General features: G+C 43.5%; 6 protein-coding genes across 16 annotated transcripts; 4 read left to right on the top strand and 2 right to left on the bottom strand.

The window, feature by feature from the left end:
- The first annotated feature begins 119 nt into the window (after nucleotides 1–119).
- Nucleotides 120–6702, top strand: LOC127762246 (cyclin-dependent kinase G-1). Of its 7 annotated transcripts, XR_008015461.1 has the most exons (9): nucleotides 120–1946; nucleotides 2040–2168; nucleotides 2262–2397; nucleotides 2478–2566; nucleotides 2663–2774; nucleotides 2854–2960; nucleotides 3057–3681; nucleotides 4566–4677; nucleotides 5149–6702. XR_008015461.1 is itself a non-coding variant. In XM_052286682.1 (7 exons), the coding sequence occupies exons 1-7, from the start codon at nucleotides 532–534 to the stop codon at nucleotides 3148–3150; spliced, it is 2082 nt and encodes a 693-aa protein (XP_052142642.1). In that variant the 5' UTR covers nucleotides 120–531; the 3' UTR covers nucleotides 3151–6702. The 7 variants fall into 7 exon arrangements, 1 of the variants encoding a protein (XP_052142642.1); XR_008015457.1 differs by having other exon boundaries at nucleotides 3057–4677; XR_008015458.1 differs by having other exon boundaries at nucleotides 4194–6702.
- A 385-nt stretch (nucleotides 6703–7087) lies between these two features.
- On the top strand, nucleotides 7088–9601 carry LOC127762251 (protein phosphatase inhibitor 2-like). Of its 2 annotated transcripts, XM_052286689.1 has the most exons (5): nucleotides 7088–7250; nucleotides 7864–7922; nucleotides 8015–8142; nucleotides 8239–8433; nucleotides 9237–9601. In XM_052286689.1, the coding sequence occupies exons 2-5, from the start codon at nucleotides 7894–7896 to the stop codon at nucleotides 9329–9331; spliced, it is 447 nt and encodes a 148-aa protein (XP_052142649.1). In that variant the 5' UTR covers nucleotides 7088–7250; nucleotides 7864–7893; the 3' UTR covers nucleotides 9332–9601. The 2 variants fall into 2 exon arrangements, with proteins under 2 accessions (XP_052142649.1, XP_052142650.1); XM_052286690.1 differs by lacking the exon at nucleotides 7088–7250 and having other exon boundaries at nucleotides 7260–7922.
- Nucleotides 9602–9828: 227 nt separating this feature from the next.
- LOC127762248 (transcription termination factor MTERF5, chloroplastic-like) lies at nucleotides 9829–12391 on the top strand. Its single transcript, XM_052286684.1, has 4 exons — nucleotides 9829–10064; nucleotides 10662–10711; nucleotides 10814–11041; nucleotides 11112–12391. Exons 1-4 carry the CDS (start codon nucleotides 9943–9945, stop codon nucleotides 12182–12184), a joined length of 1473 nt encoding a protein of 490 aa, XP_052142644.1. The 5' UTR covers nucleotides 9829–9942; the 3' UTR covers nucleotides 12185–12391.
- Nucleotides 12392–12485: 94 nt separating this feature from the next.
- Nucleotides 12486–14854, bottom strand: LOC127762250 (uncharacterized). Of its 4 annotated transcripts, none has more exons than XR_008015464.1 (3): nucleotides 13767–14853; nucleotides 13458–13519; nucleotides 12488–12808 (listed from the first exon to the last, which is right to left on the bottom strand). XR_008015464.1 is itself a non-coding variant. In XM_052286688.1 (2 exons), exon 1 carries the CDS (start codon nucleotides 14708–14710, stop codon nucleotides 13775–13777), a length of 936 nt encoding a protein of 311 aa, XP_052142648.1. In that variant the 5' UTR covers nucleotides 14711–14854; the 3' UTR covers nucleotides 12486–12837; nucleotides 13767–13774. The 4 variants fall into 4 exon arrangements, 2 of the variants coding, with proteins under 2 accessions (XP_052142648.1, XP_052142646.1); XR_008015463.1 differs by having other exon boundaries at nucleotides 12488–12837; XM_052286688.1 differs by lacking the exon at nucleotides 13458–13519 and having other exon boundaries at nucleotides 12486–12837; nucleotides 13767–14854.
- Nucleotides 14855–15865: 1011 nt separating this feature from the next.
- On the top strand, nucleotides 15866–20788 carry LOC127764011 (UBP1-associated protein 2B-like). The gene is made up of 2 exons (XM_052288817.1): nucleotides 15866–17085; nucleotides 17531–20788. Exons 1-2 carry the CDS (start codon nucleotides 15948–15950, stop codon nucleotides 17542–17544), a joined length of 1152 nt encoding a protein of 383 aa, XP_052144777.1. The 5' UTR covers nucleotides 15866–15947; the 3' UTR covers nucleotides 17545–20788.
- Nucleotides 19272–21965, bottom strand: LOC127764013 (protein FLOWERING LOCUS T-like). Its single transcript, XM_052288818.1, has 4 exons — nucleotides 21530–21965; nucleotides 20172–20233; nucleotides 20035–20075; nucleotides 19272–19501 (listed from the first exon to the last, which is right to left on the bottom strand). The coding sequence occupies exons 1-4, from the start codon at nucleotides 21719–21721 to the stop codon at nucleotides 19272–19274; spliced, it is 525 nt and encodes a 174-aa protein (XP_052144778.1). The 5' UTR covers nucleotides 21722–21965.
- Between the last annotated feature and the right edge of the window lie 1014 nt (nucleotides 21966–22979).

Raw genomic sequence — 22979 nt, forward strand, 5'->3', positions numbered from 1 at the left:
CCACCTGTCATGGACCCGAATCCCCCCGCGCCGCGTACGCGAAGGTCGGTGGGAAACCGGCAGAGCAAACCGCACGATAAGAACGCGGCCGACGTGGTGCGCTGACGCTCTGCGTGCCCGACTTGGCTTTCTCCTCCTCTCTCCTTCCGCAACCCGCGCACGATTCGGTTCCCCCTCTCCTCGCGGCCGCCTCTTCCCCCCTCGAATCCCGATAAGCAGAGGCGGAATTCTCCACCGCGGCAGCAACCTGCAACCCCCAGTTCGATTCGGCTGCGAGGTGAGGTCGTCCGATTCCCAATTCGGTCGGAATCACGCCCAATTTTTTGTCTCTACTAGGGTTTGGTTTCGGTCTGAGGATTTCTAGTTTGGTGGAGAATCGAGGTCCGATCCCCCAATCGGGTCGGAATCACGCCCAATTTTTGTCTCTATAGGGTTCGATTTCGGTCCGAGGATTTCTAGTTTGGTGGAGAATTACCTCTGGGATTTTGCGGATTCGACGTCGGTTGCTAGGGTTTGTGAGGGGAGCGATTCATGGCTGCGGGGAGCCACGGGGGGTACAGGGGCTACGAGGTGGCGAGGGAGCGGGAGCACGACGTGGGGGTCTCTAGGAGGAGCAAGGAGCACTACCACCACCGCCACCCGAGCCGCCACCGCGACTCGGAACGCCGCCGTGACGGCGGGCGCAGCGGTGGCCGGGAGCTGTCGAATGGGTACAGCCACCGCCGGGATTCGCCGCGTCCACCACCGAGGAGGCGTCCATCGGAAGGGAGGACGGAGGACAGGGAGCCCGGCGAGGTCTCAGGTGGGAGTGGCTCAGAGAGGTCCGGTGAGCGCCCAATGAAGACCAGGGAGCCGAGGGAGAATGGTGTCACGCGAGTCAGCAAGGAGGAGGCGAAGATGTCCCCGAGTAAGAAGAGGAAGCAATCTCCAGTAATTTGGGACAGGAATGGTTCAAAGCGGCAGGCTCGAGACCCTGTGAGGGGCATTAGAGAGGTAGATGCTGTAGTTGCTGAGATTATTATGCATCAGTCGCATTCCTTGCCTGTCATGAGCTCACTGTCTAGCATAGGCGATGGACACTCGCCAATGATTTTGGATGTGTCAGTTGATAAGGTACAGGAGTATGAGAAGAACAGGATTGTGGATGAGGAGGAAGAGGGATACCCAACAATGAGAAACATTCTGACCTCAAGATGGGCAGATGCTGGCGACGAGGAGGAAAATGTGTTTGTGCCCAAGAAAAAGAAGAGCGTGTCACCTGTCGACTCGATTGAACGAGGGTCCACAAAAAAGGTTACAAGCCCTGAGCCTGGAGAGGTGCTGGTGTATAACTCAGTGAGAAGCTCCTCAAGGTCATCTGACTCGGGGGTATTACAGGGTAGTGCAAACCGGGACCTTGAAGTGGAGAAGGGTGACAACATAGATGTTGAGGAGGCGGCTGATGATGATTATCCTGCTGGTCATTTGCTGGATTCTGATTTTGAAGGTGAGGACTGTAGGTCTGAAACCCCTGAGTGTACACGGTCCCCACGTAGGTGCATTAACATGCTTCAAGGTTGTAGGAGCGTTGATGAGTTTGAAAGACTCAACACAATCAATGAGGGTACATATGGAGTTGTATTTAGGGTGAGGGATAAGAGAACTGGTGAGATTGTTGCGCTGAAGAAGGTCAAGATGGAGAAGGAAAGGGAAGGTTTCCCACTGACTTCTCTTAGGGAAATGAATATCTTGTTATCCTTCCACCACCCTTCGATTGTGGAAGTCAAGGAAGTAGTTGTTGGTAGTAATGACACAGATATTTTCATGGTGATGGAGTACATGGAACATGATCTTAAGGGTGTTATGGAGACAATGAAACAACCGTATAGTCAAAGTGAGGTCAAATGCTTGATGCTTCAGCTATTAGAAGGTGTGAAGTATCTTCATGACAATTGGGTACTTCATAGGTAATGATTGTTAATCACTAATTTTTCTTCTCCTTTACACATTTTCTGGAATTGGTTTTGATGTTAGATTCTAATAATTATGCTGTTCCATAGGGATCTCAAGACATCTAATCTTCTCTTGAACAACCGCGGTGAGTTGAAAATATGTGATTTTGGACTCTCTCGTCAATATGGCAGCCCGTTAAAGCCTTACACCCAGTTGGTTGTGACTTTGTGGTACAGGTAAGTCATTAGACAGTCTATAGTTTCATACAATCAGTCTAACTCAAAATTTAACTTATCCATGGTCTTATTACATGCTCCTTATGACTGCAGGGCTCCAGAATTACTTTTGGGTGCAAAGGATTATTCTACTGCTATTGATATGTGGTCATTGGGTTGCATTATGGGAGAACTCTTATCAAAAGGGCCACTGTTCAATGGGAAAAGCGAGATAGATCAACTTGATAAGGTATATGGTTTTGACTTTTGTCTATTCCATATCTTTATTTTGATTAAGGAAATCTTATGATGAAGTGATTTCCATTGCAGATATTTAGAACACTTGGCACGCCTGATGAGAATATATGGCCTGGTTATTCTAAGTTGCCTGGTGCCACCGTCAAATTTGGCAAACAAACGTAAGTGCCAACTCATTTCTTGTTTCTGCTGGTTTATTTATTTGGATCATGCAGTTTCTGTATCATATAAAGTCTTACCACTCATTCCTCCCTCAGGCACAATAGACTAAGGGACAAGTTCCGAGCTGTATCATTCACTGGTGGGCCGATGTTGTCAGAAGCTGGATTTGATCTGCTAAATAGATTACTGACATATGACCCTGAGAAGGTAATACACTTAATAGAGTGATCCATCTGATTCTTGTATCTTCATTTTGTAGCTGACTGAACATGGTTTTTTCATACAGCGTATATCAGCAGAAGATGCCTTGAATCATGAATGGTTTCGCGAACTACCTCTGCCTAGATCAAAGGATTTCATGCCAACATTTCCTGCTCTAAATGAGCAAGACAGGTACGAGTGATTTTGCTTTTGACTTCTAATTTATCATCCTAATTCTGAAATTGGCATTTTATGTGGTTTGTAATGTTGTATTTGCAAAACATGCAGGCGCTTCAAGAAACATATGAAGAGTCCTGATCCTCTGGAAGAACAACGGATGAAAGAACAAGGGAACAATGGAGATCGTGGCCTTTTTGGCTAATCTTGAACCATCACTATAGGTCTGCTGTGGATGCTAATTTTCAGCGTGGAATCAATGGAAGTACATGTCTTCCAAGGTGAGATATCCACTGGAATGAAGTATCTGTCTTCTTGGTGCCTGCGACAACTGATGGCGTTCTTTAGCAGGCATATGAAGGGGGATAACATGTCTCCTTATGGTCCATGCTAGCTATTATATCATTGCAGGGTTACTGGGCTAGCTCTTTCTCAGACTTCTGGTCACAATCTAATTCACCTGCATTATAAGGTGTGCAGATCTAACCCACCTGCATGATCTGGCCTATTAACTTCTATCTGGTGCACCAGTTTTGCTTCTGAAATTTCTGACTGTAAAGTACCTTAGTTTGGTACTTTGTAAACAATGATCAACAGGACCTTTTTTTTTCTGTGCAACGAGCACATTTTCTTTTGATCTTCGCATTTTGTTTGCAAGAGATGGATGGAGCAAAAGAGGGAGGGTGCATTATGCTTTTTGACGAGGAAACTGGTACATAGTAATGCGAAATGTAAGGTAATATGCTGAGGCTTATTGTGTCCACTGATGTGGTGTATAAAAATGAAATGTATCTTTAATCTTTTTTACTGTACTTTGCAAGATCACTTCAGTTGCTCCCTGAAGCTGCTTGAAAACTAGCTAATTTATGTAACTGGTCATTATAAAAATGATCCTCCACTTTCTGGAAGGAAACAATACCTGTCAGATTTTTCAATATCACTTGCGTGCTACAATGATGTATTACTGACTCTATCTACTTCTAATCTTGTGTAATAGAAGAACCAATCAATTTAATATCATTTGCTTGCTACAATGATGTATCAGACAATAACTGACTCTTGTCTACTTCTAATCTTGTACAGTACAATAGAAGAAATCAATAATCTAAGGACGTACGATTGTATTAATTTATCTTTGGACCATTTGTCTTGCATCATTTTTTTGTAACAAGTGACAGCCAGGAAGAGTTCTTTGTTTTTATTTATTTATTTATATTTTCTTCTAATGATCTACCTTTCTAATGATAGGCCGCTAGACTTTTATCAACCAAATCATTATTCATGATAATGGTGAAAGATGTGAAATGTTTTTAACTCTGAGGTGCTGGCTTTTCCCTCATGAAAAGGCAATACTCACTGATCTTTGATTCATTTTGCTATCCTGTTGCCGTATGTTCAGTTCAAATCATTTGCTTGTGCTTTACAGATGATTATAGTGAAATCAGTGATTCTTATGATGTCCATTCTTGCACTTATCATAATAAATCTACATGTCATATTGACTTATCACTAAAGTTCTTGCCAGACCAGTTAATGATGTTCCTTTATGCTAGTTTGAACTTGCTGGAGAGTTGATTGGGTTCACTGTAAACAACTAAGTGTTCTGTGACACATCTGCAGCTTAAGCTGTGGCTATACCGAGACAGGAAGCTTGATGGACGTACCTAATTGACTTATTTGTGGAAGGCTTCGAGTCTTCATCTGTGATCTGTTACTGTTGTGAATTCTAGTGGTCAGTCTGCTATCTTATTTCTCAATATATTGGTGATCAGTATGCTTCTTGCTAGTAGCTTCTTTTGTAGCTGTACACCTGTTTTTTTTTTCAATGACAGATATATTCTTGACATGTTATATTTTCAGTCCTGCCCATCCACATATGTGGGACATGATTTTAGTACGAGTTACCAGCCTAGATGTGTGGATGAATCAGGATTTTGGGCAATCCATAATTTCTTGTATCTCCTTGTGTCCATGCCTGCAAGTACAGCTGGGTGTTCTCCTGCAGAACCTTTCGTTCTTTTGTTATTCTTTTTCAAGTAAAATCATGTTGAAGAATTGCTTGCATTTGATAAAATAATATTGAGTCTGGATTCTGCAACTGGAAACTCATTGTAGACTGGTAGAAACAAGGAAAACTGTGCTTTTGTAATTCATTTCCACAAATCATTTACTCTTACTCCTACCTTTTTCCTTTATGTTTTAGTAAGATGCAGACTGACCAAGAACAACGTTGAGGCGCAGGACTTGTCATGGTTGTCCAGTATTTTCGAAGGTTGATTCTATCAATTCCGCCTGCCTTTTATATATATTTACAACTACCCACATTCCTTGCCAGTTGACACCATGATCCTACTTTTTATCTTCTGCTTTACAATCTTTCAGTGCTGCTTTGCTAATTTTCTACTGTGCTACTATCAAATTGCATGCTTTACTGGCACTATTTTCACTAATTATTTCTCTTGCGCACCTGTGAAAAGTTTGATGCCCCTGTGGCTAATAACTTTTTTAGTGTCATGGGTTACTTGTTTTAAACTTATAAGTAAATATTCTATTGAGTGAAAGGCTTGAAAATTTTTTGTCACCAAGATGCGAACGACCATTAAATACTCAGCACAGTTAAGGCTTGGAAAATAAGGTTACATGTTTAGCATGACAGTGCGTGAAGTAGAGAAAAAAGCGCTGTCAGCAATTATGCTTTCCTGAAGCAAATCGATGTTTCTGGTATTCGAACTTTTAGGGCGTACAAAACAGTCTTTATAGCAGGCTCTTGGGGGTACCACCTAAGCTCAGTTAATATCAACTCTCTGTAGACTCTTAGCGCCAGATAATAGGGAATTTCCTCGCATGAGGCTAGATAAAGGAAAGAAGAATAATGATAAAAATATTTTGGTGGATTCATGGTTAGAGTCTCTGTTGTCTCAATTGTTATAAGAGGATAGTCTCTAAGATGATGTGTATTACCAAGGAACCCATACTAGGCTCAACTGTTGTACTTGCCATACTACCTCCGTTGTAAATAAATGCATTTCTGGTTTCCTAAGTCAAACTATCCTAATTTTAACCAAATTCATAGAAAAAACAATACTCCAATAATTACTATTCAAATGAGCATCATTAGTTCCATTGTGAAATATATTCATAGTTTTACTTATTTGACATGGTAGACATTATTACTCTTATCTATAAACTTATGCATTTGATTTAGTAGAAAACTACAAACTCACTTATTTTAGGATGGAGGTAGCAGTAGTTTGTCTAAATGAGAAACGTATCCATGACAGTCACACTCACACACTTTACTCCATTTCCTTAATACAAAGAACAATCTTACCAACCATGCTTGGTTCTACCAGTATCAACACTCTATTCTTCTTGTCGTGTCATGGATCTGCACTGCATCTTTTCTAATGGCTTTGCATTTACTTGTTTTAACTGTCCCTTTGTTTGTGTCCCCTGCAAACCTCGTGCAAAGCGACAATGGGCCATACTCCGAGTTGCAGAGGCAACAAGTTCTCTACGTCTCCTATCGTATGTCTGACCATTTTGTAGGAGCGGAGTTCAGGGACCTTTGTCAAGGCAGGCGGCCGGATTTCTTGTTTCCGGTGCTGCAATATGCTCTGGCGCGTTCCTTTTTTTTTTTTTTTTTTTTTTTTGGAGAACTTAGCCACTAGGTAAAGGTTGTAAAATGCCGTAGCATCTGTTCTCTGTAAATACGACTGGGTGAATACAGTGAATTGGTATGTTTCACTTTCGTCGATTTGTTGGTTTGAACCGTGTCTGAAGTTCACAAATCTGTACACTATCATGCTGCATCAGTCGAATCTCTGGGAAACGGAATGGTCATCAGACGTCTTTTGAGAATTTGAGATCTCCGAGCACTATGTATAAGATGTATTAGAACGTGTCTTTTTTTCTGAACACGTACTTGAATTCCAATCACTATACTTTGTCATTTCACAAACAAATATACTAGATTGAAATTGACGAGAAACGCATCCCCAGTTTCCCTACGGAGAAGTACCATCCAAACAACCATGCGTATCGAGGTCTGAAGATGCAAAACCTGTGGCTTTCAGTTTCTACTTTCAGTTTCCACAGTCCTGTGCTCTCTGCTTAGGTGGCCACTGGAGGAGGAGGTATTGCAGCAGAGCAGGTAGCAACTGGTGGGCCCCACACCCTGAGTGTCCTCCTCCAGAACAGTCATCACTATTCACTCCTCTCCTTTCCCATTCTGTTTCTCTTCTGTTGGCTCATCGTTGGTTTCGCCCATATTCCTCTTCTTCAAGGGGATCGCTGATCAGCAAGGTACTCTCTCTTCGATCCCCTTCCCCTCCCTCTCTCTCTCTCTCTCTCTCTCTCTCTCCGCGCGCGGCCTGTCGCGGCTGTTGGGCTCTGCCTCGCGTGCCGCTCGCCGTGCTCCGTGATTACTTCTGTGCTCGTCATGCTTCCTTCGCCGTCGTCATCCTCGCGCTCGCGCGACAGAATATCTCATGATCGATCCGCGGTGACGTTCCGACACGCGGTCGGTGGGTCGTTCCCCCGTTTCCCCACCGTGGGGTGTGCGTTGGCACGGCTTTTGCGCTTGGGGACTTTTAGCGTTTGTGCCCGGCCACCGTAGCGATGCGGGGGAAGTTGTCGGAGATCTGCTGATGCGGCTCTGATCACTGCATATCTGATCAGTTGCGTGTCCGATCCGTTCCATCCCTGGTTGGCGGTGAAATTGGCGTGCGTATTCGCGTAACTACATATCTACATGTGCTGTTTGATCAATCTCACGTTTCGGTTATGTGCGGTGATGAACTGATGATGTAGCTTATCTGAATTCTCATAGCAATGGGCTTTGTTCGCTATCAAGCAAGCGTTAATTCTCAGTACAGTGCTTTGCTTTAGATGTTCAGTTAGTATAAAGCTATTGCAGGTTCTGAGGTGCTCCTGACCTGCTTCCACAATGCAAGCTAAAGAATCCAAAAAGTCAAGGTTAGATCCGTCTCGAGCTCTCAAATGTCAAATTTATTGTTTGATTTAAAATAACCATTTCTTCATTTAAGTTAGTATACTGTTGTGTGCAGGGACAGGGGCCGGGACCGTGTGAAATGGAATGAAGAAAATTTGAATGACATTGAGTCGACGAAGCCAGTAAGAGAAAAAATCACCGAGCCTAAGACGCCATATCACTCAATGATTGATGAAGATGATGGTATGTGCTTTGGAGCTTGCATATAGAATCATGTTTTAATACAGCTAAAGAAAAAATTCCGGACAACATGCATCTGATGCTTGCATCTGGTCCAAGGGACTGTTTCTCCAAAAAGAACTATTGAAGAATCAGTGGATAAGTCCACTCATGCTGATGCGATTAAGACTGCTTTGATGGAAGCTGTTTCAAGTGGAAAATTATCAGCAAGAGAACATTTGGAATCCTGTAGTAATGAAGAAGAAGAAGAACAAGAAGAACAAGAAGAAGAAGTGGCCATCAAACAAGGCACAGGTTAGTAATCTGCAGTCTTTTCTTATTGACAATGAAAAACGAAATATCCTTGTGAGTGGTATCTTGACTCTTAAAGTCTTAATTGGCATTTTGTATTTTGATGCTTGTGCAAGTCGTTATGATTTCGGTGCTGTACTGCCATATAGCATATCATGTCTGATACATCTCACATAAAGAAGATAAACACAGGAAGGAATAATTTCAGGTATCCTGGTCTCAGGCTATAGGGTTGATTAAGTAACCCGATCCTGTGATCTGTAAATCTGATTTGAAATGTCACATTTTAGACCGATTTGTCTTCCTAGCTCCAGAAAATATCTACTGATAGAAAGTTCAAGACTCCCTTTTGTCTGATTACTCCTTTATCCACTTCACTTGTTTTTTTTTTAATTCAACCCTGCTGTTCTATTGGCATCATGGTATGCCAGACCAAAACTTTTGCTTGATAGCAAGGTAAGAGCTAATGCAGTGTACACCAGTAGGTTAGCTCTAGTCCTGGTTTAGTAGCTAGTTGGACCACCAAAATTTGTATAATTGTAAATAGATATAAATCTCCCGTGTGTGTTTTCCCGAATCAGTTGGATATTTTTTGTGGGATGATGACCATTGGGGAAGACTGGTTGCAAGCTGTGTTGCTATTTTCCTATCTCTAGTTCAGATTCCGGAAGTCCTCAAGGCACTGGTGGATACGCTTCAATTTTTACTATCTATGTGTTTTGCAAGAGTAACCTCAAATTTCACCATCTTGTTTTGTGTTTTTTTTTTCAAAGTAAGAATGACTGCTTTTACATGCTTTCATATAGATTTCGAAGAGCAACGGAAGGCTCACTATGATGAATTCCGCAAGATGAAGGAACTGCGTCGGAGGGGAACGCCGTCACAAGAGGGTGATGAATGATGACTCTGGCACCGTCGCACAACTCGGAAGCATATGATCAGCGAATCCTCGGCATGTTAAATATTGGCAGTGGCAGGAATGTTTTACAGATATCCTACTAAACCTTAAAAAGCTCATGTGACTATCTGTTCTCTTGCTTAATTATTAGTACTGGTCCTAGGACAGTACCAGGTAAAATTTTGGCTCTTATTATGGAGGTAAGAAAATCTGTATCGATCTTGTACTCAAAACTTATGCTCTTGTTCATGCTGTTGATTACAAAGTTCGCAAATGTGACACTCTCTGTGGTAATCTGGTGTGTAATTTGTGCAAATTCTAAGCAAATGCAAATTGCTGGGAATATTATCTATTTATTTTCGGCGCACTTTGCTGGGCATCGTTCAGAAATGCCAACGTCCCACTCTGTGTGCGAGGTAGCAAAATTTGCATTCAGCACCCGCAGTTTCTGCATATTGTCATAACCCCCCTATCTGGACACGGTCACACGAAAATTGGAGTTATTAGAGGGGTTTATCTGCAAAAGGAACAGGATAAACCTGGCCACTCCCGTTACTCTCGTCGTCGACCTCCTCCCGCTGCTCCCGTTGCGGCGGTCGCCGTCGCCGCCGACGATGACGAGCTTGGAGGCGGCCGCACGCCCGAGCAGCCACCGCGTGGCACCGTGCGACCCGCGGGGACGCCCTCGGCTTCCGCCATGGCGGCTCATCCTTTCCCCCTCCCCTTCCTCCCGCAGGTAAAGCCTCTGCTTCCTTCTTCACGCGCTTTTAAGTGGAATTGGCCTTGCTAGATTGATAGCTGAGTGGAAATGGAAGCTGTGTGTGGAGTTTCCTCTTGGCTCTTGTGATTCCAGACTCGATTTGTTCACCTGCGCCATTCACATGGAGCTGCAGTTCAAACCCTTAGGTTTTAGCATCTGTGTAATTTGGAGAGTAGGTGCTCCAGTTCTACTTATAGACGAAAGATTCATAGTCCTGGTCTCAGATGGGGATGCCAATGACTGAGGTCCTGTTAGAATTGTGAATTTCAATGTCAGAACCAATTTTGCCTCCTTTCTTTGGGATCAAAACTGGCAGTCATTCTTTTCAAAAAGAAAAGAAAGAGAAAGAGAAATGGCAGTCATTTAATTTGTTTGTATAAATGCAAAAGGGTCTCAATTTTAGTTCATTTGCTACTTTTGTTTTGGTTGGACTAGAAAACCATCAAGCTAAAACATAAACTTTCAAAAGTAAAGTAACATTGAGTATTTAACATTGTCCAATAATTGTTCACTCTTATTCTTATCATGATATCATCATCCCATACATTCTTAACGCTGCTATCTGTTCTACAGGCTTTGCACTCTAATTTCTAGACAACTTCCCATTTGCAATGCACAATCATGTGAGGTTACTTATTTATCCCTTCTTAAGATCTTCTCCATGTATGTAAGCAACTAAGCATGCAAGTTATCGTTACAGTGCACATCAATTCTCTGTGATGCAGATACGGATGATCTGTGGTTAGCCAGTGGTAATGCTCAAAGCTCCGCTGCTGTTCGGTCAAGGTTGCTTGCTGCAGAAAGAGAGGAAGCAAAAGCTGTGCTATCACTATTTTTAAGACAGAAAGGTTTGAGAAGTATACTGGCTGCACGAATTGCCAATAAGGCAGATGGTTTCATTGAACACCTGGTTTCAAAGCTCCACATTACTTACAGATCACGATATGCTGAAGGTTTGCTTTCTTGATTGTGCTTTTTGCATATCTATTGGTTTGAACTTTTAACAACACGTTTATTTTTCAGGAAGGGAGCTCAGCACACCGGAGATTAGAGATGCTTTGATTCCATATCTGGAAGCCCTTTCTAAAGAACATGGAGATGGTTTGGTTGAGGTGGTGGAGAATTTCCCCGATCCATTTGCTATGGAACGGGAAGCCTTGTCTTCTTCAATGGTTCTTACGCCCACAAGCTCAAATAAACACAAGGCAATCGCTCGGGTAAGCGCACCAACCTCAGGGGGAGCCCTTCCTGAGCTAGTTCTCTATCTACTGGACCTTGGCATGGATCATGAAGAGATCAAGAATGTCGTGCGGAAATTCCCAGCATTTGCATATTACAATGTGGATCGCAAAATAAAACCTCTGGTGGCGCTGCTACTTGAGCTTGGTGTGCCAAGGTCAAACATACCAGGAATCATCAAGAAGAGACCTCAACTATGTGGAATCAGCCTGTCAGATAATCTGAAACCTATGATGACCTATTTGGAAAACATTGGTATCAACAAAGATCAGTGGAGCAAGGTGCTTTCCCGGTTCCCTGCACTTCTCACATATAGCAGGCAGAAGGTGGAGACAACCGTGAGCTTTCTCACTGAACTAGGAGTTCCTAAGGAAAACATTGGCAAGATTCTGACGCGATGTCCTCATATCATGAGCTACAGTGTCAATGACAATCTCAGGCCAACTGCTGAATACTTCCAGTCAATCGGTGCGGATGCTGCGTCTCTTATTCAGAAAAGCCCACAGGCTTTTGGTCTGAACATTGAGGCAAAGCTAAAACCGATCACAGAATTTTTCCTGGAGAGAGACTTCACCATGGAGGAAATTGGCACTATGGCGAATAGATTTGGGATTATTCACACTCTCAGCATGGAAGATAATCTGCTTCCTAAATATGAATATTTCCTGACAATGGGATACCCAAGGAACGAGCTAGTGAAATTTCCACAATACTTCGGGTACAGTTTAGAACAGCGGATAAAGCCTCGGTATGCTCGGATGATTGATTGCGGAGTGAGGTTGATTTTGAACCAGCTGTTGTCAGTTTCAGATAGCAGATTTGAAGATATTCTACGGAAGAGGATGGATGGAATATGAGATGGTCATAATTTCGGATAACCATGGTTTAGGACAATCTCATTTGTAACAAGACTTGATCGCTGCCCTGGTATATAGTTTATCAGAACAAGTAGTGTCCTGGAAATTTGTACTTAGCCATGCTTGGCAGCTGACCAATTGTTATTGACAGTTTGATGTATAACTTGGCGGTTTATGATGCTAGTTTAGCTATTTTTGCATGGAGTACTGGCAAATGCATTTTGTACAGCTGTTGTGGCATGCTAATGCCCCTTTGCCATCCTGAAGATAATGCACTTGTATTTGATATCAGGAAAAGTTGCAGCACCAGCACGTATAACATGGATTCTCTTGCACATCATAGAAGCCGGAAAACAGACGAAGTACATATTCTCCAGTATACAACTAAAATTTTAGAAGCTAATCAGCTATAAAGAGTAATTAGAGAGTACACTAAAAGCATGCAGTGCACTAGAACTCTGGTTTACATTACGAACATGTAAGTGCTTCGCCATCACTCACCACTCATCAAGGTTAGTGATAAAATGGATAAAACATAGGGAAGCCCTGCTTTTTCTTTAACAACAGATGTTTGCCAGGGCTGCGTTCATGAATGCGCTGCAAAACGGGCTCCTCCTTGTTTTCCTGCGCTTCAGCGTCAGCATCAAGAAATGCTGCAAAATGATGTGATGCAAGGACTGTATAACGTAATTTACCAAATGCAACTAAGACATTACACTGATGAGGAAATACACAAAGCAGGGAAGTCAATTTGACAGAATCAGTAAGGTAAAACATCAGAATTTTTGCTTCAAAATTAGCAAAAATACACAGTTGAAAATGCAACTTGGAAGAAATATTCCAATGCCATCAACACTAACTCCAACCTCCACAGCCCAACTCAAGGAGTCAAAAAGAAAGAACGTTGACACTAAATATCAGCTATTTTTAAGCTTTAAGTGTTTTAAGTTTTTGACTATTTATGCCATGAAGGGCAAGTTTTTCCTCAATGCGTGAAAGCTTCTCAATTGAATATGTGAAAAATCCGCAGTAGCATGTTAGCCAATTTAAATCCAAACATGCTTTTCATATCAAACAAAAAAATGACAGCAGACCTTTTATCACTCAATTGGTTGATATATATGAATAAGTTATTATGGTTCACGGCTAACATTTCAGCATATGAAAGATCTGCTTGCATGGAGTTTGATACCAAGTCCCGCCATGTTCAAAAAGATTTATTTTATCATATGCAGCATAAACAAATGAACGATATGCACAACAACCAACTAACCAGTTGCAGTAGAACAAGTTTGAGTGTTTCAATTGTTGAAGACTTGAAGCAGCGATTTCAACCTATATTCAATGTTTGCACACATGAGCACATATATAGTGCAACTATGAGATGAAAAATTATAAGAGGCCAACTATTGACAAAGTGCAGCTCTTAGCAGAATTAAGGCAATAATGAAAATGACAAAATAACGGACTACAAACAAAACCACTATGCTAAAGCCTCTTGGGTACATGACTAAATTACTTCCAGTAAAGAACACTACATCAGTTGAATAACTCATCGGAACCATGAAAAGTAAGAACACACCATCTCTCCTAGCGGCGCACATTGAGCATCTCCTTGGCCTCTTCCTGCTCAACCTGCAGGGCGTCGCTGGTGTACTTGCTCAGCAGCTCCTTCTTCTTCCGCTCCAACACCATCCGCTCAATCTCCTTCTCATCGGGTAGCGGCACATGCGCGATAAACTCCTTCCCAGCCTCCTCGCCCTTCTCTCTCTCCCTCTTCTCCTCCTCCAGCCTCCTCTCCTCCTCAACCTCCTCCTCCACCTCCTCGAACAGCACCTCCCTAGCAGCCTCCCCACCGCGCCCACCTGCCGAGGCCACCTCGCCGCTCACTACCCCCTTCATGGCCTCCCGCCGCACCCGCTCCACACGGTGCCACTCAGTGATGACCTCATTGCGCATGCGCTTCTCGGCAACAGCCTCGAGCCGCTCTAGCATGCCGTCTTCGTCGTCGTAGTAACCGTAGTACCCTGCGTTGATGCGCTTGTGGATCTCATAGCGGGTCCGCCGCTTACGGACCTCAGGTGGCTTGTCGAAGAGCTCACGGACGCCAGGGAGCTTCTTGGCGGCGCCGAAGTAGCGGTACCCGGGGCCGCGGCCGGAGGGGTTGGGTATGGCGACGATGTTGCCGTCGAGGTCGGTCATGAGGGGCGCGTTGGAGCTGCGGGAGTGGTCGCGGCCGCCGAGCTCGACGATGCGGCGCTCCCAGTGGCCGCGCTCGCGGAGGAGCTTGTTGATCTCGTCGTTGAGGTCGCGGAGGCGGTGCTCCCCGAGGCCCTCGTTCTGGATCTCGGCGACCTTGGCGCCGATCTCGCGGAGGATCTCGGAGCGCCACCGCTCGGCGTCGGCGAGGTCGCGGCACTCGGAGGCGAGGTACGGCCGCCGCTCCCGTGGCTTCCGCTTCTCCTCCTGCTTCATCGTGATGAAGCGGTTCAGCATGGACTGCGCCTTCTCCTCGTTTCGCGCCATGGCGGCCGGTCGGGAGGCGGCGGTGGCCGGTGGCCGAAGGCGGCGGCGGCGGCGGCGGCGGCGAGGTTCTTGGGGCTGGGAGAGCGAGGGTTTGGGAGGCGGCGGGTTCGATTTGGGGATTTGCGGGTTGGGTGGGGAAGAGGGAGGCTGCTCCCCCGATTCAATCGTGATGCCTTTTCGGGTCGGTTTGGCGTCTGATGATGATCCAACGGTGCGGATTGAATTTGGGATTCAAGTACTCATGTTTGCTATTGAAATTGAGTTGAACTTGCGAAGATTTACGCCCAGAATTTAAATTCGTTTTTAGTCAATTCAGGCATTTGTTCAATATTGTACGGACCATCGATGGTGGAGATTTGAGAAGGAAACTGATGTGTTTTGAGTGCATATGGAAAATGATCTCTTTGGCTTTTCAGGATCTTTGATATGGTTAGAATCTGTTTGTTGTAAAGCTTAATATTCGTGTTGGATAAACTTATGCTGAAAATTCTATCTAAATCCAGTGTGAGATGTTCATAAATCACAAGTACATATGCTCAAATCTATGCGATGCAATGAATTGAGGAGATCCTAGCTGGTTAGGTAACTTATTGAAATTAAGTTATAAACTTAACACATGTAATTGTGTATACGGCTTTCAAGGTGCTAAAGTAAGGCGTGCATGTGCATTTATATCTTGTTTCACAAAAAAAAAGTACGCAATGATGTGTTTCAAAAAAAAACATATGTATTTGCCGTGTTTACATTCTAACTTTTTTCTTTAAACTTCTAACTTTTCCATCACATCAAATGTTTGGATACATGTATGGAGCATCAAATGTGGACGAGAAAAAAAAACAATTGCACAGTCTGACTGTAAAATTGCGATACGAATCTTTTGAGACTAATTGCTAATGACGGATTAATTAGGCTCAAAAGATTCGTCTCGTTTACAGGCGAAATCTGTAATTTATTTTGTTATTAGTCTACGTTTAATACTTTGAATGTGTGTCCGTATGCTTAAAAAAATTTTTGGCACGAGAACTAAACACAAGTTTTGAATGCGTGTAAACTTTGAAACTTGATAGTGTCTCGAAAATCACTGGGAGGACTTGTCAAAATCCTATGGCCCTTTTGGATTCCACGGCCCAAACCAGCGGACGGCCTGCTTAAAACTAGCCACCGACTTCCGGCGGACGGCGGCGCCGGAAACCTCCAACACATTTCCTGGCGATTCTCTCCAAAGTCCAAACCCCCCATGGCTCGGAAGAGGAATCGGGGGCGGACGCGGCGCGCCACGCAGGCGGAGGCGGAAGTGGAGCAATCCGAGCGAGAAATGGTAGGGGATGAAGCCGTGGAGGAGGAGGACGACGACGTCACGAAGATGAATCCGCCGCCGGCGACGGCCGGTGAGCGCGAGGAGGAGGAGGAGGAAGGAATCGAGGGGCTTCTGGAGCCGTTCACCAGGAACGAGCTCCTCGACCTCCTGGTCGAGGCCTGCCTCCGGAACCCCGCCCTGCGCTCCCGCCTCGCCGCCACCGCGGAGTCCGACGCCGCCCACCGCCGCCTCTTCGTGCACGGCCTCGGCCCCGGCGTCACCGCCGCCGCGATGGCCGCCGCCTTCGCCCCCTTCGGCGCGCTCGACGAGTGCCACGCCGTCGCCGACCGCGCCACCGGCCGCTGCCGCGGCTACGGCTTCGTCACCTTCCGCCGCCGCTCCGCCGCGCGCCGCGCGCTCGCCGCCGACGCCTCCTCTAGGCTCGCCGTGGGCGGCCGCCCCGTCGCGTGCCAGCTCGCGTCGCTCGGCCCCACCTCCCCCGACCGCAAGCTCTTCGTGGACAACGTGCCCGCGCGCGCCGCCCACGACGAGCTGAGGAGGCTCTTCTCCAGGTTCGGGGAGATCGAGGCGGGGCCTCTCGGCGCCGACCGCGCCACCGGCCAGTTCCGCGGCTACGCCATCTTCTTCTACAAGTACCCCGAGGGGCTTACGAAGGCTCTCGAGGAGCGCAAGGTGGTGTTCGACGGGTGCGAGCTCCATTGCCGGCGCGCTCACAGAGTGAACAAGGAGAAGCATCTCATGACCATGCCTGCAGATGCAGGGGCACAGAGCAATGGCTTCGAGAACGCTGCCTCACCCATCATCCATGTCCAGCCGAAGGAGCTTGCATTGGCATCCACCACGCAGACGCCTCTTGGATCAAATCGGCCAGTTGAGATGATGGCGAAGGGGCCTAGATCAGGCACGGTTCCCTTTCGTCAGAACGCTGGAGCTGGTCTCTTGGGTGCATGCCCTGTGGCTACGGTCACGCCCTCTACGCCAGATCAGAGCACACCGGTTAGCCATTCTGGAGCTTCAATTTCCACACCCCGGACTGCTCAGAGATTGGCTAAATCAGGTTTGATACAGAGTTAGTACCTTTAGTTATAGTTATAAATACTATGAGCTATTGCTAGCCCACAAATGCAATGGAACATAATCACACAGTTAAGTGGGTACTAACAACATAGGCATTTTCTTTCTCAAAATAAGGAATAACATGTGTGTTTTACAACAATAAATCTCATGGTTAACAAACTACAGTAGAAATAAAGATCAAAGTGTGGTTTTGTGAGGTGTTTTAAGTTTCTAGAGACAACTTAGAATTGGTGACCGAATGCATGTCTATTGTCTAATATAGCATCCTGGACTCCTGGAGGACAATTTGGGAACTAGAGTTAAGTTATGGTGACTGCTTTTAATGCATCCTCTGGATAATGATGAGAAAGAATAACCTGTAATGGCCACGCATTTTTGTAGGACCTTCTTATCCTCATTTTACTTGGGGTATCCATTTTTTGTAGGAGCACAAGGATGAAGAGAAATATGCCTTTTCTCTCTAAAACAAGGATGAAAAAAGAAATATCGAAGATGACTCCTCCAAATTCTGAAGTTGTTTTCTTTCTATCAAATGAGAGGATTACCTGCAAGATAATCTCCTGCTGATCGAATTGTGCTTCAACTTTGATGTAATCTCTGTTTGTTTATAGGCAGAGCTCATATATTGCAGGTAACACCTGTCCCGCCTTTATAGTGGGGACTGCGAGTAGCTAACATGGAAGAAGATTTTGGTTTACATATTCAGTTCTTGATATTATTTCTATTTTGTCATTTCACCATGCATGTGGTAAAGTAGTTTCATAGAAAATTCGACGAAAAGTGGAAAGTGATGAATTCACATTTCCATATTCCTTCATTCCTTTTGAGTTTTGACTGACCAAGAAAAGAAGTGGTGGCTCTATGCATCGACAATGAGTGGTCCTTGTGACTTTCTTGTGGTCTCACATATGCAACCAAGCACAGGGGGAAGGCATAACTGAGATAGATTTGACATGTTGCAGGAACATGGCACATCAACATGAAAGGTTCAGTTACTTTTCTTTTTGGTTCAGACATGATTCCGTCCTGTTCAGGCATTATAATCAGAGTTGTTTTCAGCCAATGGATCAATTCGAGTTTTGTTTCCCTATGCTGCACATCCCATTGCCCCGACAGGTCTCTAAGCCCTCTTGTTGGCCATGCAGCGCAGCTTGTGAAGCAGGGCATTGTGATCGTGCCATGGACAGCACTTTCACATTGGTATAACACCAGGATGGTGGTTGTCGTGCTGGATGAGGTGGGACAAGGAGGATGTCAGTAGTGTAACCTTGTGATCTGATGTCCTGGTTCTCGGTAATGTGTGGCTTGCTGTGGAGTTTATCACATCATGTCAAAAGCAGATGCGCTTGAGTGCTTCCTTCAGCGAATGGCTCCAGTTTCTTGGGCATAATTCTGTTTTCATATAAGCACCTGATCCCCCGCTGTGCCTAGAGCTGTCAACTGAAGACAGATAGAATGAAAAGAAAACTTGAGTCAAGGAGACTATGGCATTATATTGTGTCACTTTGGCTCTCTGTATGAACTTGGAGGCATAATCTGACCAAGACTGCACTCACATGTTGGGACAGATATGGATTTATAACTCGAATGGCCTTCTGCTTCTGCAAAAATTAGCTTTGCTGCTGGTGGTGGAATCTGAAAGCATGCCTGGTGGATGGTGGGAGGATTCTGAATTCTGATTCATAGTGAGGTCATCAGCAGATCCTATTGAATTGGTTTTCATTACATGTGAGGTGATGGAAAAAGAACTCCTAGGCCTATAGCACCTACAAGCTGTGGATCTTACAGTTTTCACTGTAGTTTCCTTCTTGCACTTCTAATCCACAATTAGATGTTGCTTTGCATGAATCTGGTAGAGTCTTAACAATCCTGGTAGAGTCTTAACAATCACGAGGGATTCTTTTACTTGCATTATACTATTATACATTAACCTTAGGCTTCTGTATCAAGAAGCTGAGATGGACCAATTATGGAGAATTATCACATGTTAAGTGAAGGTCATTTCTTCTGGAACACTGTAGTCAGTGTTTGTACAGATCACAAAGTAATTGAGAATTAAGTTGCATTACAGTCCAGCATTTACTACCCATATATGGTGTGCTTGGCCTTATGCAACATTCAATCGACCCTCCTGTTTGTAGAGGAGGAATGTCATTATCCAACTTATCATCTAATGTATCGTCTGCCACCACAACCGTTCTCTCTTTGGCAGTTGAAGAACACGGCAGCCACCGGTGGTCCTAGGTTGTAAAGTGCCGAGAAATCCCTTGTGTTAAAATTTTGTCGCCATCCAGGTGCATAAATGGTCTGTTGGACAGATTGACGGAAAAGCACAAAGACAAAGCGATGTATTCCCGCTGTTGGCTTTGGACTTTCATAGCTGACTATCTCATTTCCTGAAATAGTTTGTCAGGACTTCTTAGAACAGATTGGTGTAAGTGAAAAACAAATCTTACTGCCATTGTTACATAAGCATTTGTGCTGGATTAGGAGTAGAATCTCTTTTGTTCTTTCTGGCTTAAGAGTCACTTCAAACCTGTTCAGATATTATTTTTTGACGCAACTGATATATTATATGTTGCAGAGCGACAGTCATATTATGCAATTTTTAAGCCACCATCATTCAAATATATTTGTAATGGATCAATGTGGAAGGTCATTGTGGCAGTGTGCCCATCCTGTTGTTTTGTGATGAGTAATAGTTTTACCTTGTGCACTTTTTCAACAGCAATAGTTTTCATCATATTGTTTGTAAAATCATTTTGTAGATCTTATTCTTGATAGAGTTCCTATATTATTTTTAATGCCAAAACAAGCTAGATGTGAATATCAGCATGGTTGCCAAAGATAGTTTCATCTTAAAGAACTCTCTAGTTCTTTTAAATGTGTACTCAGAAAAAGGAGATGTAAAAGAATGGGAAGACCATACCAAAGCTCGCATTTGTTGTTTCTGGAATGTCCGTCACCAACCTGTGTAACATTCGCACAACTTTAATTTTGCTTTTATTTTGAGCATAATAAGCAAGTGATTTCAATTCCATTCATTGCAAATGTCTCAGGTCTTACCAATGAAGGTATTCTCTTTTGGTTGGATTGCTTGGACTTGGTGAGTCAGGATCCACCATCACCTATTGGAAAGTTTGTTCTCACTCTTTGTTAGAAGCATAAACTGGAGTTCTTATTTTATAAATAAATTAATCATGCGAAACTTGTGCTTAAACATTAGTATTTTGCCACTTGTATTGCAAAATCTTAGTATGTAGTAATACCTTCACATAACCACTTATATACATAACATGTATTTAACAAAACCACAGTATATAATTCTAACTGGGGGAGGTTTTCACCCAATGACTTAGCAGCATAGTGATGAACACCATAATATCTACCTCTTTGGTCATGAACCAAAGGAACTCCTGTTTGGTTTCTAGGGGACAGATGGGAAAGCATATATACATGCTCATTTCCTCAGTGAAATAAATGCCCATTTCTGTGGTTTTATGAAACAAGTGACGAGAACATAGTGACATACTTATGTTAACCGTAATTTCCTCAGTTATTATTAAATCAGAGCAATAGTGGTGCTGAATTATTTATGCATGATTAGTTTTTCTTGTCTTCTATTAAGGCAAATATGCTATTCCTTGAAATTGTTGTCCTGTGCAATTTGATTATTAGGATCTGAGCTATTTGATTGTTATGAATAGCGCTTGTATTCATTACAGGGCTCTAGGCCTGACTATATAGATGTACAGGTGTAAGCCCAAATTCAAGGAAACCCCTCACATAACGTGGAAGGGGGGGTGGAGGGGGGGGGGGGGATACAACACATACTACATATCTTGAATAATTGTTCGATATTTTTTACACAAAATGTAGTGCTGCCAGGTCTACTCAAATGTTTGTTATGTAACATGAAACATCTTATTGAGTCTAGCAAAGAATATGGAATATTCACATTTTATGGCTCAGATTGCTGAAAGAAATTGTGATTTTTTTTACTCATATATAGGCAGATGTCCTAAATGTCTAGGCCAATGTGTATAAATTTTAAGTTTAATCTCTTCATGCAAAGGTGATGTTATATGTTCTGACACTAGCAAATGCAAGGTGGTCATCTTTACGTCATATATTCGAAATAAAATATGGAAGTGCACAAGGCCTTTCTGTATCAAGAAAAAACAGCTTCTAAATCTGTGCAAAGTCAAGATTCTTGGTTTTGAGTAATCTATGGATACTGAAAACAACTTTGAAATGGATGTACTCTAAATTGTTGTCCTGCTTGATGTTTTATAGAATGCCAGTGATCTGACTTGGGCCCTACTATTGTAGCTTAAGGCCATTTGCTTAGATCAAAGAAAGAAAACTTTCTTTTAAATTATATTGAATTTTGAAATGAGGTGGACAGGTTGTTATGAACTCACCAAAGTGTAAAGTGTCCTCATGTCACGACCAGCAATCTCAATCCTTGGCTCGTTCGCTACTTGTGAAGGCTTGAGCTCAGATCCATTAGTCAGTTCCCTATTGCTGTAAAGCACTCTGAGTGATGCTGATTTGATAAATGGGTCCAAGATATCCCCAACCACATTGCCTACAACAAGTGGATCCCTTGACATAGTTAGCTACAATTGGTATTTTTTCAGGAAATGAGTAGTATTGTTCTGGGGAGGCTGAGAGGCTAACTTGGCCTTAACTGTGAAGTTGGGTGAAGTGAAGGGTTCAGGTTTGTGCTCTATATGTACTTGCAATCCCAAATGCTGAACCATTTGTGGACAAGGAAACTAGTAGCTCTGGACGACATGGTATCTTACTTTAAACTGTAAACAATAATATGGGTTCCCATATGAAATATTTCGGGCTGTCCACCCTCTTGGCCTGCACCATTGGTAAGCAGTGCTCACTGCAATTCCACGTAGGTGAATAAAATCTGATGGATCATACTCACGTATCCCCTATACATAGGGTCTAATAAATAGTTTTCCGTAGTGAAAAGGGGATTGCCTTTTGACTTGCCACATGGACTGATGCATCATGTTCTTTGTTTTCAGCTATTAAATTCCCCTCCTTTTTCACAGTGAAGGGTTTGTAGCAAACACAAGCTTCATTCACCTAAGGCTCTTTATCTCTGTTTACAACTTGCTGTTTATGCATGATAAAAACTAATTATGTGTTGATGGTATTGCAGGGATGATCATTTTTTCTAAGTAAGATGAATTGCTAAAGGTATTTTAATTGGTATAAGCTTGGTGGGATGGGAATACTATTCTGCAATGATAAAAGGTGGCAATGGGTTTTCGTGACAATTGTATCAATTGTTGGTTGTCTTCTCTTAAGATAATAATTTTCATGTCCCTGGATCGCACTTGTATCAATTGGATGCTTGAGATGCTAGTTTGTGGTACAAGTGTATGGTCTATATCATTGTATGTCATCATCCAGAATTCAGAATAATGTCCAGTTCATCTATCAAAGATTATAGTCAGAACTGTTTGTTTTCACATAATGATGATGATTGGGGCATCGACATATATCAGTCTCCTCTCCAATTAACTATGCTGCAAATTTGCCACTGATACCGGCTTTTCCATATTTCTGTCATCTTAGGGAAAGCCAGAAAGAGAACTGTGCCTATGTTTGTGGTCAGGTATGGGTGGACACCAAAGCCATCCAAGTTTTAGTCCTCTTCGGTGTTGATTTGGATGCATTTCTCCTTAATAAAAAAGGTACCGACTTGTCCTATTCTCTCTCTCTCAGAGTCAGGAGGGGATTATATTAGAGTTTTTCTTATGCCCTAAACACTTGGAACATACTTTTAAGATCTATTCTGATCTACCAACGTAAGTTGTGGATAAAGTTTCGATTATAATTTAGCCT

This window comes from Oryza glaberrima, chromosome 2 (genome assembly GCF_000147395.1).
Source record: "Oryza glaberrima chromosome 2, OglaRS2, whole genome shotgun sequence".
Lineage (NCBI taxonomy): Eukaryota > Viridiplantae > Streptophyta > Magnoliopsida > Poales > Poaceae > Oryza > Oryza glaberrima.

Coding starts and splice junctions, on each gene's coding strand:
- LOC127762246 (XM_052286682.1), top strand. CDS start 532: ATGGCTGCGGGGAGCCACGGGGGGTACAGGGGCTACGAGGTGGCGAGG. Junction 2,567..2,662: donor GTCAAATTTGGCAAACAAAC/GTAAGTGCCAAC, acceptor TTCCTCCCTCAG/GCACAATAGACTAAGGGACA. Junction 2,961..3,056: donor GCTCTAAATGAGCAAGACAG/GTACGAGTGATT, acceptor CAAAACATGCAG/GCGCTTCAAGAAACATATGA.
- LOC127762248 (XM_052286684.1), top strand. CDS start 9,943: ATGACGAGCTTGGAGGCGGCCGCACGCCCGAGCAGCCACCGCGTGGCA. Junction 10,712..10,813: donor CATTTGCAATGCACAATCAT/GTGAGGTTACTT, acceptor TCTGTGATGCAG/ATACGGATGATCTGTGGTTA. Junction 11,042..11,111: donor CAGATCACGATATGCTGAAG/GTTTGCTTTCTT, acceptor TTTATTTTTCAG/GAAGGGAGCTCAGCACACCG.
- LOC127764011 (XM_052288817.1), top strand. CDS start 15,948: ATGGCTCGGAAGAGGAATCGGGGGCGGACGCGGCGCGCCACGCAGGCG.
- LOC127762251 (XM_052286689.1), top strand. CDS start 7,894: ATGCAAGCTAAAGAATCCAAAAAGTCAAG. Junction 8,143..8,238: donor AATGATTGATGAAGATGATG/GTATGTGCTTTG, acceptor ATCTGGTCCAAG/GGACTGTTTCTCCAAAAAGA. Junction 8,434..9,236: donor GGCCATCAAACAAGGCACAG/GTTAGTAATCTG, acceptor GCTTTCATATAG/ATTTCGAAGAGCAACGGAAG.
- LOC127764013 (XM_052288818.1), bottom strand. CDS start 21,721: ATGTCAAGGGATCCACTTGTTGTAGGCAATGTGGTTGGGGATATCTTG. Junction 20,076..20,171: donor AAAAGAGAATACCTTCATTG/GTAAGACCTGAG, acceptor AATGTTACACAG/GTTGGTGACGGACATTCCAG. Junction 19,502..20,034: donor AACAACAAATGCGAGCTTTG/GTATGGTCTTCC, acceptor AAACTATTTCAG/GAAATGAGATAGTCAGCTAT.
- LOC127762250 (XM_052286688.1), bottom strand. CDS start 14,710: ATGGCGCGAAACGAGGAGAAGGCGCAGTCCATGCTGAACCGCTTCATC.